At 41.9% G+C, this 13,570-nt stretch overlaps 1 protein-coding gene across 5 annotated transcripts in view; it reads right to left on the minus strand.

Moving 5' to 3' along the window:
* Window positions 1-13,570, minus strand: part of ralgps2 (Ral GEF with PH domain and SH3 binding motif 2) — a 68,426-nt gene that overhangs the window by 25,204 nt on the left and 29,652 nt on the right. For all 5 annotated transcript variants that reach the window (XM_079656766.1, XM_079656765.1, XM_079656767.1 and 2 more), the window contains 4 exons: window positions 8,941-9,024; window positions 3,388-3,477; window positions 3,190-3,282; window positions 2,040-2,166 (listed from right to left, as the gene is read on the minus strand). In XM_079656766.1, coding sequence (XP_079512892.1) covers window positions 2,040-2,166; window positions 3,190-3,282; window positions 3,388-3,477; window positions 8,941-9,024 — 394 coding nt within the window. The remainder of the gene's footprint in view (window positions 1-2,039; window positions 2,167-3,189; window positions 3,283-3,387; window positions 3,478-8,940; window positions 9,025-13,570) is intronic.

Below are 13,570 nucleotides of genomic sequence, written 5' to 3' on the forward strand. Positions count from 1 at the left end.
ACAAAAGGTCATGTTTCGGATTCTGCCTCATCTGTGAAACAAAACTGTTACATTTGCTTTAAAGCACTGCACTTTTTTCCTGAAACAAATGTCACTGCGCGATTGTGTTTTGGGGCTGTGTGGACTATAAAAACACTTGATGCACTGCAGTACGTCCAATTTGCTGCTGCTACTGTTGCGTGGCTTTCACTACGTGGCTGGTGAATTTTAAAGTGTGTGTGTTTTGTAACAGTGGAGCCTTACGTTTCTTTGGGCTCTTTGTCTTTGCATGATTGGCCAGAGAACAGGAACAAGCTCATCTGAGCATTTAACAGGCTGGCCCTGTGGTGAGCGCAGACAGGAGGGGGCTGTGTCTGCCAAGCCTAATAGCAGGTCAGGGTTCACACAGTTGCACATACACACACACAGAAACACACACACACACACACACACACACACACACAGACACACGCACGCACACACGCAGTAAGGCACAAGTGTAGCACTGTGGAAAAATGAAAGCCTGGTGACCGCACAACAGACACAAGGCTCTTTCTCCAGCATCGTTATCACTGAAGATAAGCATCAGACCTAAAAAAGTGCAAATGGAACAAGACAGAAACATGATCGGAAGTCTCAAAACTACACAGAAACACTTTGTAGAACTCAACACACCTGAGGTGTATTAAGTACTTAGAAAAGCACAGGGTTATTTTAGACTTCTGCTGTGGGTTTCGACTTTAATTTGAGCTGCAACAGGTACTGCAAGTGGTGACGAGAGAGGTAAACATGAACAAATACATTATGGAAAACAAAACCCAACCCAGGTTTAACGGTTACACCCAGCACTTATCGGGAGTGATGCTGTGGAACAAGCATTGCGGCATTCAGTGGGTTTATGATGGAGGAGGCGCATTGAGAACAAGAGAGCGGTGATTTCCCTTCTTTGTGCCAACTTGGCTGAGGACAGCCCCAAGGACAGCCAGCTGGTCACACATCAAACGGCCACACACATCATTGACAGGCTCAGACTGGAAGGAAACACCAGCCTGCTCACACGTACAACGACTTACAACCCAAGGAGACTCCACCCTAATAACGGCCAACGAGTCACACTTCACTGAAACTCTTACCAAACGGAAAATCTTCTCTTCCTCTTAACATACACACACAATGAGGGAGCCATTGGGTTAAACCGGTTAAACCGGTTAAACCAGCGATTGCATTCGACAGCTTCAGCTTTGCATTTGTTTCCTGAGCTGTCATTGCTTCCAGATTTCTGTGACGTAGGCAATGTGGAAAATGAGTGTTCACAAAGTTTATAAAATGACAAACAGACTCTTGAGCTTGTTTTTGCTTTTGTCCGTGTTTGTTGGAAAATAGTTGAGCATCTAATCACTCAGCAGTAGCCATGATGCGAGCCTGATGGCAAGAAGAGAAACAGCCCTGGCGGAGAAGAACATCAAAGTCCTCCACTCATCATCAAGTCAAAACAAGAACAAACAGTGCAGCCATAAAACGACACACACGTGTGTCCACTCTTACATCACACTGAGTGTTTTCCTTGCAACACTCATCATTGCTGTGTGATACAGTGGAGCCGAAGAAAGAGGGGGTAAAATATTTAAGGAAAAGTCGAAGAAATATAGCTTTCTTCATATTTCTTTCTCGCTGATTCATGTGTTTGTTCCAGCTATTTGGAGATGTTTCACAACTGATCAGCACATTTATGTTCGACATTCCTCTACTCCAAGAAGCAGAGTAAAATGAAAAGTCAGGAAATTAGATGACAGAGTAAACATTTATAGGCTACAGTGGAAACAAGTAGCTTATTGAAAGAAGTACTGAGAAACCGAGGAACAACAGACGTGACTGACTGATGACTCTGGCACTGAGTCATCCAAGAGATGATGGTACCAGACACACATGCAGAGGAAGCTCATTTTGTTAAACTCAGGTGATTTGTCTTTAGATTAGCCTTTAGCCCATAAAGATAAGAAGCAGAAAGACATTTTAGTGCATTCTTTAAATAACGTATTGTGTATGTTTGTGTCTCTTACCTAGGTACGGTATACAAGAAACCATGCTCTGGCTGCTTATGAAGTCTCTCAGACGTTTATAGTTGTCTTCTTTGGACATCAGGTAGTCGAGCCGATCAAAAGTTGCCTTGTCTTTCCGACTCAGTAACTAAAGGGGGAAAGAAAAAGTGAAATGAGTTGAAGATTATTTAACAGAAACAAACAGCTTTAATGTATGTGTATATATATATATGGTTAAGTGTATATAAATACAGTTACATTCTGCAGAATAAAAGCATTACTCTCAAACTAGTTGCATGGTTAATGGACTGGCCACAGTGCATGCAGTTTTTTAAGTAGACACAGCTGCATGCTTGTGTGTTTCTGTTAGACCATTTGTAACAGCTACAGATATGAAGTGTATATCCTGCAAGAGGCCAAGAGGATTGAACTGCAGAGTACTGAGCTTTGAGAGGCAGCAGTGGTAAAGCATCAGACCATAGTATCTACTGACAAAGGAAGATAGGTTGTGCCAACAGCAGAGAGTACTAATGATACCTAAAAGGAAACCAGTGTGTGTGTTTATGTACTGTATGTGTGTGTGCCCTATGTGTTATAGAAGAAGGTGAGCTATTTCCTGGCCAGCCACAGCATTTCCCTGGCTAAAGGAATCTCCTGTGGTTTTGTGGAGCCGGGTATAAGACATTTCAGCATTACATCAGAGCATCATCATGCCATTATGTAAGATCTTTCATTAAAAAAACTGAAATGAATGAGTTATCCCTTTCCTGCTTGAAAATGGTATAATAAAAAATACTTTGTTGAAGATGTTCCCGCTCTAAATACTGTATGGAGGGGCTGGGTAGGTCACTAAAGAAAGGATTGATAGGAATAAGAAATTACAGAAAAGGACACTACACTAAAAACCTCAAGTTCTCCTTGGTGGAGGTTTAATAGGTTCTCAATTTATCCCATAAACAGCAGTGATTTCAACGTTCTAATATTATAAACAGTGCGTTTCATTTATTTCATTTTCCTGAAGTCAGCCATTCATCTTGTGATGACACTTCTGTGCTAGTTTTAATTAGTGTTGGTTTATGTTTCCAGTGCAGATCTACGTGACATCCCAGTTTATTAACAGCACTCTACTAATAAACCAGACTTTCGTTCAAACTAAGGCAAATATACTCACCGCCCATGTTTTGGTAAGCCTGAAGATGGGGGCACTTTGTAACGCTGAAACCACAGCCATGACCGCATGGAGGTTGTTCATGTCACACAGTTTCTATGAAAAGTTACAGTACAAAGAGCACAAATTGAGTTGGGTTTAACAATACAAACATCACTGAGGATAGAACAACAAAGTCAAGTTAAGCGTGGATGTGTGTACCTTGGCAGTGCGAATATACAGACTCAGCACCTCGGCCCTGATCTTCAACGTCTGCGCATGGAGGATCTCACGTACCACCCAGAAACTTGTCTAGAGAAAAAAAGCACACAAGTTACAACACCAAGCCACTCTTCAAAAGTCAGAAAGACAGACCCAGGATGCTGCAAAACCGATGACGCGCAAGCTTTATTTCTCATGCGCTTCACTCTCCAAAGAACAATAATGGTTCAAGGTGTTTACAAAGAAAGACAGGCTGTTCAGCCTTGTTAAATCTCCAATCTTTGAGTCCGGAGCCAAGGCCTGCAGACAGTCATGACAACTCTGGGCTGAAACCAGGACAAAGCGGAGCAGGAGAGCGCAGGGCCGACTGCTAACGGGAACGCTCCATTAGATTCGATTATAAATTAGTTCTTGAGGAAAAACAAGAGCTTCAGAGGAAAATCCAACTGATTCCAACTGATTGCACAACAGATACACACCATAACTCCTAATCTGTCAACCGAGAGAAGAGTGTGTGTGTGTGCATGTACATTTATTGTACTTGGCCAGAGAGAGAGAGTGATTTCGGAAATCTGTCTCTTTGGGGGAATGCTGGTAAAGCCAAAGTTCTGATTACACGCGCACACAAACACAAGGACAAGTCAGTGAATCAATCAGTGTTAAAGCCCTGGAAGGAGGGGGATCGGGGAGACGCAAAAGGAGAAGAGTGAGGGAAGAGAGGAGTTCATGTGAGGGGAAGTTCATGGCTGCAGGGCTCCGAGGCCATTCAAAGCCCACATTCGTCCGCACATTGTGTTCTGATAAGACCATCCCCCACTTACCATCTCTATTTTTATTTGTCACACACACTTAGCTCTCAGATTTATCTCCATTCTTCACTAGTGTTTAACTGTAGTATGTTCTTGTTTAATTGACTCTGCTCTATTCATGCTGAAGACTGCTAGGTGTTTCTTCTGTGTGTTTCTATAAATAAAGTGTATTTTTTTTTGTATACTTCACCATGGTTTTCTTCATTCTTGATCTTAGAACCATGTATTCAATTATAAAACGTTTTTATTAAATTAAGACCATGCAATGATCATCTAAAAAAAGATATTAATTGAGTTATGCCAGATTTAGCTATAAGCTTTTTCAATCCACAGTCCCTGGGCAAGTACACAAAGAACAACATTTTTTTTTACTATTTCAAAATGTTACAACATAACATTGCCTCTATCAAACAAATAATTTGAAAAAACCGACAAGCAAAAATCAAACGTATAAATACCAGCATATTGATTCAGTTCAACTATCGGTATATAAAAAAACAATTAATCACAATTAAAAAAGTGATTAATGGTCAAATTATTGTTGAAAGACCTGGCTCTCAATATTCCTTATTATTCGCCCACAGCTGGATTAGCCCCCTTTTTTCCTGGAAAAAGCCCCTCGAGTTGTTTTTGTTTAAGGAAAGAGGAGTTGAGGAGTGAGGAGATAAATTCATCAATCTACTGAGAGTGACTCTCTCCATCTTTCTTTATAAACACATGTCACAGACACTCGTTCTCTGCAGATACTGTAGGAGACACAGCCATATGGGTTTCATTATCGCCTTTTCCTAAAAGGAGTCCACACAAAAAGATGAGGGAGTGATGAAAATGGACAGAGAACACAGACGGTGGTCCCTAACTTTCATTTAACTTGAGTTGATGTCTCTTGCCTTGAGCCAGGGACCTCATGTTGAAAAGCAGGTCTCTTGAGAAAATAAAAACTCAAATGCTGTCACATCTTCCTTCTACCTTCAGTTTACGGGAGACAGGAGTTTCCATTGACTGTAAAAAATGTGATTCCAATCTGGAAGCAAAACATGCTGCAGTTTCACATTTAGTTTCCTCCGCGGTCTAACTTGATATGCGAGGTCAATCTGGACAAAGCATGTCTGTCCAAATCGCTTTCCCGTGGGTCTCATTACGGAGCCTGTGTCCTCGACAGCCTTGGCCTCCAAAGCAATTAGATCACAGAGGATGGCAGTGCTCTACAGAAGTGCACTCACCGGTCTGTATGAGGGTCTGAGTGAGGGAATTGGGGCTACGGGGGTTTGTCTTGATCTCACTTTATGTCCTGAAGAAAAGATCAAGTCTTTTCGGGATTGTGTTTATGAGCCTATCAGGGACTCCAGATGGAGCTGCGAAGCCCCAGCGCTTCAATAATCATAAATAAGCGGAAGCATAGAGACCCAGTCGTAGAGCTCATAGCTGTGAATCAGACCGTTTAATGGCCTGAAGGGAGGAAGAGATGGGTTGAGAAGAAGATCATGCCAAAGACAGGGACGACCGCTGACTGACAGACTCTAGGTGATTTGACCCTTACGTAACGTCCACACGGTTCCGTCGCGTGCTTCAACGGAGACGCTTCCCATTCACTTTGAATGGGGGGACGTCAAGCTTTGCCGAACTACATTGTGGTTCCGTCGCGTCGCCTCCGTTGCTCGCTTGGAAAGTTAAAAAAGTTCAACCTTTCAAGCGTCGACGGAAGTGCCAGCCAATCAAATCATATGCCAGTACAAGCGCTAGCCAATCAAACCGCGTGCTTGTGTGTCCGTGGCAGGAGATTAAAGTGATTGGTTGTTGATCGCAAGCCCACCGGCAAGCTTCAACGCGACGGAACCGTGTGGACGTACCGTTATTGTGCTGAAGCCTTTCAATGGTAGAAATTGAGTCAACTGACCTGTGTTAAGAAGCCATTTCGCTCGAGGAAGTTGGTGAATAGTAATAGCGGCTAATACTATTTGAGTGGAAGTCACATCACTCCTTTACCGTTATCTGACAGCATATGTAATACCCTGCACCAACAGGGTTATGTTTTTGCCTTGGTTTGTCAGCAGGATTACAGAAAAACCATTGGTTAGATTTTCATGAAACTTAGTGAAAGGGTCAATGAAGAACCATTTTAAATTGGGAGTAGATCCATATCAGTGGTCTGATAGTCACACTCAATTCTACCTTTATTAACATTGTGCTGCATGTATACGTTTTTGGAATGATTGAAAAAAATAATACCTCTACTGGGAAAATCACGTGAAAGTCTGCACATTTGGTCTTGTGGTTGTGGATGATTGGTTTTCTTTGTGCTTAGTTGAAACACAAATACTTGAAAACTAAGGTATAACATAGGTTTAACACACCTTCTTTTTAATGTCAATGTTGTTTCCATATTACAACCTTGATACCATGAACACAACCAAGTCGGAAGAAAGACTATCCAATGAAATGGAACCATCCAAGTAGCTTGGGAATTACAGCATTGACCTTGGCAGACCGCTGTGTTCTAGTTTTGTTCTTGTTTCTGCTATTCAACCTTACATGTAAATAGTAAGCCATTCACGCAGTGCTGCTATAAAAGGAAATATATAATGATGATGAAACCGTTAAAGATGTAGTCATATTTTCTGGCCGTTAAATATACACTGCTGTGATGTCTTCTTTCCCATCTGGTTAGAATATAGTCGGTTCCCATTTGGTTATAATCATCGCAAATTCTATACAACTCGTGTAATTACGTCTGAATAAACACATTTACTTTTTGACTTCTGTATGCAACTTGATGATTTCTCTGCACAAAACCCAATAAGAAAGATTACTCATTGATCATAATGGGCTGAATTAGTCTCTCTTTGCCGCCTATTAGACGGCGCAGTTTTCTGCTCCACTGGCTGGACGTAAGGAAGAGGAGAATTAGGCTTCGGCTCTTTTCTAAGGAGCACTTTGGGACTCTGCTCTCCCAATTCAAGTCCCGTTATCCAAAAAGCTCCTTTTCCTTGGCTCCTAAGCAGCTGAAATGTGTGCAGCTAACATCTTGAATCACAGTTTGGGGTCTGCTTTACAAAGAGAAGTTTCCACAGCTACACATTCTTGTTAGATCATCTCATATTTATACTGGAGGCCATGGAAGTGAGTCTTAAAGGAGCCTGGCAATAATAGTGGAAGGGAATTAAAGGGCACGGTTGCCCCTTACATCATTACCCACAACTTCCTGTTGATGATTTTACAGTGCGCTGGGGGGGGCATGTCATACCCACTAATGCATACATTTTGTTATGTTTCCACACGTGCTGCGCCAAGATGCAGAAGTGCGCTAATAACTTCCTGAAAGCCAGAGCCAAGGACAAGCTGGGGACAAAACAAATTACCTTCTGACCCATTTCATCTGGGGGCTATTTATGCACATATGACAAGCAGGGACAAAAAGATTATTGTTATGATGATTATTGGGCGCTGCCATGGAAAGGCGCTTCGAAAAAACATCACCTCTCAGAGAGCTGGGGAAGTGATTTAGTACTTTGAGGATGGAGGCAGAGGACACGATGGAAAGAGGAGCTGTAAGCTCTCCATTCCTTGAAGACTAAGGCTCATAAATCTTTAACATTGCTGAAGGGACTGTATTTCTTTTTCTCCTTTTATGGGATGAGACCTTAGTTAGCACCTTTTAAATGTGGCTTCGAATGTATCTAGATGTATCATAGTTTTAAATCAGTCCTGTATTGATAGAGTTCTGTTGGACTTAAAGAGCAACTTGCAGGTTAGAGACACCAGTGAATAAATGTGTAGGAAAATAATGAATACACTAGATTTTCAAGAATATATACAGAAATATACACTACAGTGACATCTGGCGTAGTTTTAGTAAGACATTTTCACTTCCACATAAAAAAGCCTCCGCACGTGACCTCCCGCGTGTGACGTAACATGGGGGAGAGCGGCAGGTCTAACGTATGAATAAACATGGATCACAATGCTAGTTTTGACACAGAAGAGGTTGAAAATATATATTCGAATGCATATGATTATAATTATGAGCCTGCTATGCGTCCAAGAGAACAGGAGCTCTTTACGGTGCCGCGTACCGGAGGGGAGAGAGAGAGAGCAGCGAAGGGGGGGGGGAGAGAGATGTAATACGGTTTCCTGATAAAGCTGTGGAGAGTATGTGCTGCAGGGAGGTGGATGCACAACGCACCCAGGAACGAAAGCTAGCTCCGGTCCTTTACCCGTGAGGGAAACTGTGGACTCGATGTCCTGACAGGCTGGAGCTCACCATGATTACAAATAGTGAAATGCAATGTAAAATTACCGAAAAAATACCGGCTCACTAAATCACAACCGCTCAAACCAACTACAAACTACTACCGCGGATTGGGCAGAGAAGGAGTCCGAGAAACCTGCTCCCCCCATGTGACGTAATATGACGCGCTTGACGTAAAAAAAAAAAAAAAGTTTTTAGTAGCAGAGCTCAAAACGGCTCCTTTTCCTCTGAATTCCTGCCCTTATGTCTCATATCAAATCCTGCATTAACATTTTTAATTTTAATTTTCAGGCAAGGTTAAGCATAAATGTAGTACAAACCTGCAAGTTGCTCTTTAAAACTTGTATTAATCAAATAGTCATGTGTTGCTCCGTCTATGGATTGATTGGTGGGTGAGTATTGTTGTGGTTTATGCTTGTTTTATTGGTTTGTGAAGCCCTTTTTGTTAAGAGTTGTAAAGTAGTACTGAAAGTGACAAAGCTGCATTCCTCTCACCTGGTTGAACCTGCGAGTAAAGGCCACAACATTTGGAGAAGAGCTGTGCTTCTCCTTCTTGTTCCAGCCGCAGCTTGACAGCTCCTGAAAACAAACAAACAGGGAAAATTACATTTACTGTATGCACTGAGCCAAAAGTATCTTTTTGTATACGCCAACATTTGACTGAATGGACTAAACAGTCATGCACGAGCCGAGGTCACGCAGTGGGAAGGCAAGACGAGAGCAGGATATGATCGTAGAGAAAAGCAGATGAAGAGGAAAAAGAGAGATGATCCAGTGGAGACTCAGACAGATTGATGGATGAACGCAAAAACAAAAATGGGAAGCTGTGTAGGAACATTCTGATGATATTGATTTTACTTTCTCCAATGTTCAACCAACCTACGCACTGACTGCTGAACTCAACTGTTCTCATAGTGGAGTTTTTGAATCAACATTGAAGTAAAACCACTACTGTAAATAGTAATATTATTGGAAACCCTGCCCCATTTAGTCATGCCCTGGCACACCCAAAACCTAATGTCATTTCATATTTTCCATGCAGGAAGAGGCTAATGCACGCCATGAACACAGGGGTTATTTAGCAAAAGAATGAACAATGAAAACTATAGCACACTACCTTTTGTACAGTATAGATCTAAACAAGTTAATAAAATGAATACAACGAGTAAACGTTAATGAAAAGGAGTGATGTCAAAAAGCTAAAACCACTCTTAAGAACAGAATAAATGCCAATAATCGCATTAAAAATGTAATAATCAGATTTTGATTTATTCACTTTAAATAAAAGTACATTATTGTGTATCCATACGCTCTTTATATTTAATCAACTATGATGTATGCACTTGTATTGACAATGTATATAACAGCAGCTGTGGAGGCAGCTGTAGAAGCAGTAGTGCCGAAAGAATATTTTATTTCACCGCTTTTTAAGAAGGGAAAGGGCAGGGATTTGGAACTTGATTAAAGAAAGGTTGAACAACACACAAATAGTATAATAAGTAATTATTCCTATTTGTGTAAAAAATAGTACTAGGTTAGTCTCATTTTGGTCTGGACTGCAGTTCAAAACAGAGACCACACAGCGAGGGGAACCCAGACCCTCTTTGGCCTCTGCTGGCTGTCCGGAGGCCAGGGACACTGACGTAACAGTTGGAAAAATGTTGAGCAAGCTCTCCTCTTAATCCCTGCCAGCCCGGCCCACTTGAGCGACAATATGAAGATCTGCATCGGGCTGCAGCTCCCCCACACAACCTCCAGCTAACCGCTCACAACTCTGTGACCCGGGCCACATCGGGAAGGCTCCTTGCAAAGATAACCCATGCTCACTCAGGGGTGAGTCCCCGAGTAGTTTGAGGCAGCCGGCGGGGGTAAAAGAAGCAACATATCAAATACAGATGTTAAAAGCAGACGTTCATGCATGGGGAGGTGATGCCTCCAGGGACTATGTTGCCTGATGATGAGGAAAAATGTGAGTGGGGAAGAGTTAAAGGGACTATAAAAGACCACATTGTAGAAGACCTAACAGCATCTCTCCACAATATAAATCACAGGACAGGAGACACTAACCCGTCTCATCCATGAGAGCTCTTAGTTTATTTAACGTCTGTCCTTTTTACATAAGCCCCTTCCTTCTTCCTGCCATCACGTCAATCACTCTCCTGTCCAACACACACAAAGTTGGTGGTGATTTCTTAAACAAGGACGCTCCATAGTCAGTGTGAGGTGGATGTGTTTGTGTGCCTGGCAGCTCGGACCACCACCTGACCACCCAGGGAGGCGGTGCACAGACCGTCCCACATCTTCCTCACTCACCAGGGCCACAACATTTCAACAACCTACATAATCCTTCAATCCTGGACCACCTGGGACTGTCTTCTGAACTAACCGTCGCCCCATCTGCCCATCACGCCAAGTTTGAAGTCATTCACGCTCTATTGTTCGCCCGCTGTTGCGTAACAACCGATGCTAGTATGTTTTAACCATAGACTGCGTATATAAGTTTTTAACAGCAGGTCCGCAATGATCCACAGTCTCTCCAGAAACAATTAGGGTGCATTTCCTTTACTTTTCCTTCACATGTATAGTGCTATTTCACACTCAAGCAACATTTACACATTTATCTGACAAAAGGCGAGACTTTAGAGGAGGCTGCTTTGGTAAGACAGTTTTAAAGGCTGCAATAAAAGAGTGCAGTTTGAAGAAGCCTGCGCCGCCAAGCCACAGCCAGCCGTCATTTCCACATGCCGGTCTGGCACAGCAGTGTTTTCATTAAAGCTCAGCCCTGTGGCGCTGCTAGGAGCTGGCAGTATCTGCACTGTTTGGGCACATAGCTAGCATGAGGGCAAAGGGTCTGGACATTTCTGGAAATGTTCAGATAGATTCCTTAAATTGTGTAAGTGAAGCTAAGCTCAGGAATTTTGCACAAATTGCAATAGTAAAAGCATACCATTGAATATTGAACTAACTAAGGGGTTGAATAAACATGAACTGCTATTTCTTATGGCATGCTATAGCTATGACTATTAAATTGAAACCATGCACTGAACCTTTTCCATCACACATTTATTTACAGCATCCCATTAAAAAGGAATACAGTAAAAAGTAAACCTATTGCATGCAAAGTGCATTCTCCATCACATGTGCAGACCAATCTGCAGCACTGTCTGAGACAGCACATTACATGCTTTCAGCTTCCATTATATAGCTGGAGAGAATAGATTTTACAGTAGATTATTTACGTTAGCCAGTAGATAGTAACAAATAAGGCAGAATACACACTTTATAGCTTGTTTGTATCTTCTGCTAGTTTTTGATGGCTAGCTGTTGTGCCGTATTTCACATTGCTTCCCTTTAACCCCCATGGAAAGTTTCCATCTTGAATATTCATATCCAAATATTAAACAAAGTAAAAACGTTGCCTAATCCAAAACAACCCTAAAATTACATTTTCTAGATTTCCATATCTATTTACTCAGCCCTGTGTTGAGTCTACTCTGTTTTACAACCACACTGAGCAGTATTACATAAACATGGCACGGGCTGAATAAGATAACCAGCTGTGGCTAAGCCACAAATTGCTAAGACCTCATGTAAGATACCGCAGAGAATCCTTTTGTTGTTTTTTTCTTCATTGTAAATGGAAAACTGAAGTTTTGGGATCCCAGAAAATACGAGGGAGAGGCCACAGGCCAAGACATGAAGGAATAATAGGAACAGGGTGGAAGAAGATGAAGAAGGGAGGAAGTGAGAACAAGAAATGTGGTTTGCTGCAAAAAGAGTGGGGATTGTGGAGATATACTGAGGAATACAGGAAGGAACACAGTGGAACGTCTAAACATCTCTGTTCTGCACTTAAAAAACAGAGGGAGCCTAAACTGATGTTCAGCCAAAAGTACTAGCCTACAGATGTAACCCGTATCATCTGTTCGATTCAAAAAGTAAGAAAGAAAAAAGCAGAACAGTAAATACAAGGAGCAAAGAAAGGAGAAGGCAATAAAATGCATTGTCTCAGACAGTTTTAAACTATAGACCCTGGCAGGGACCTACAAGCGAGCAGCAGACTCCATTACCGTGCGCACACCATGGAAAGAATGACTTTTCCAGGAGGTATTTTAGTACATGTACTCCCCATTATTCTTATAGCAGTACAGGCTTTCTTTCATGGCAAGTGAGACCAGACTAAGCTTGTTCTTATATGAAGATTTCATTCTTATTCTTCTGGACGGCAATACAATTTTATCATAATAATAACAACTGGTATATTCTAAAAGAAAAACAGTACACATGATTACATCTCAAATGGCCGAGACAAGTCATTGAATATAAGATCGTTTTATTAAATGTGTTTTGATGATGTCTTCTGAAAAACTGATTCTCAATGGTTTGGAAAAAATCCTTTCTACAAAGGGAAGACTTGTCCCTGTGGGTTTTTTTTGTCTACTGCCAAAACATTATTTTCTTCACCGTTCAGCATGATGAATGTGTATTAACCATCATGCTGACAGGCTGTAGTGTGGGTGGGATTCCCTTCTGTGTTTGTTGTCGAGCAACTATTTTCCAACCCTCCTGCACAAAACAACATGTGCAGCATACAGGGCGCGGGGAAAACCGCGTTCAACATTCAATGCATGGTTTTTAAAACGCAATACTTCAGCAAATGTGTTTTATCTCACGATCAGTGCTGGAAAAGCCTGCAGGCGAGACAAGGCCGAGTATGTGAAACGTTACCTGCCTCCAACCACAAGTCATCATCGTCTCACATGAGACCTTCAATCTGTTCGGAGGATTTTTATGCTGTGTGCTCAGACATGAGAGGAACTGACATACTTCCCAGCAGCACGTGGAATGCGATCCGATAGCTATTCCCCGAGAGCTGAAGCTTTCCAGCCAAAGCCACTAAATTATCAACTAGGCTGTTGCCATGACTGTGCATTTGAAACAAAGGCAGGCAACCCCCCCTCTTTAAGTCGCTTTACATCACTCAATCTCTTTCCTTCGCAAACTGTATTTCATAAACATCAGTGCGGTTTGATTATAAAATAAAAAATGGTCTTCTGGGACATGAAGTCTTCCAACATCTTCTTTTCACTTTCACATCATTTTAATGTCTACACGTCTCTTGTCA

The sequence above is a fragment of the Notothenia rossii genome (assembly GCF_949606895.1).
Source record: "Notothenia rossii genome assembly, chromosome: 1".
NCBI lineage: Eukaryota > Metazoa > Chordata > Actinopteri > Perciformes > Nototheniidae > Notothenia > Notothenia rossii.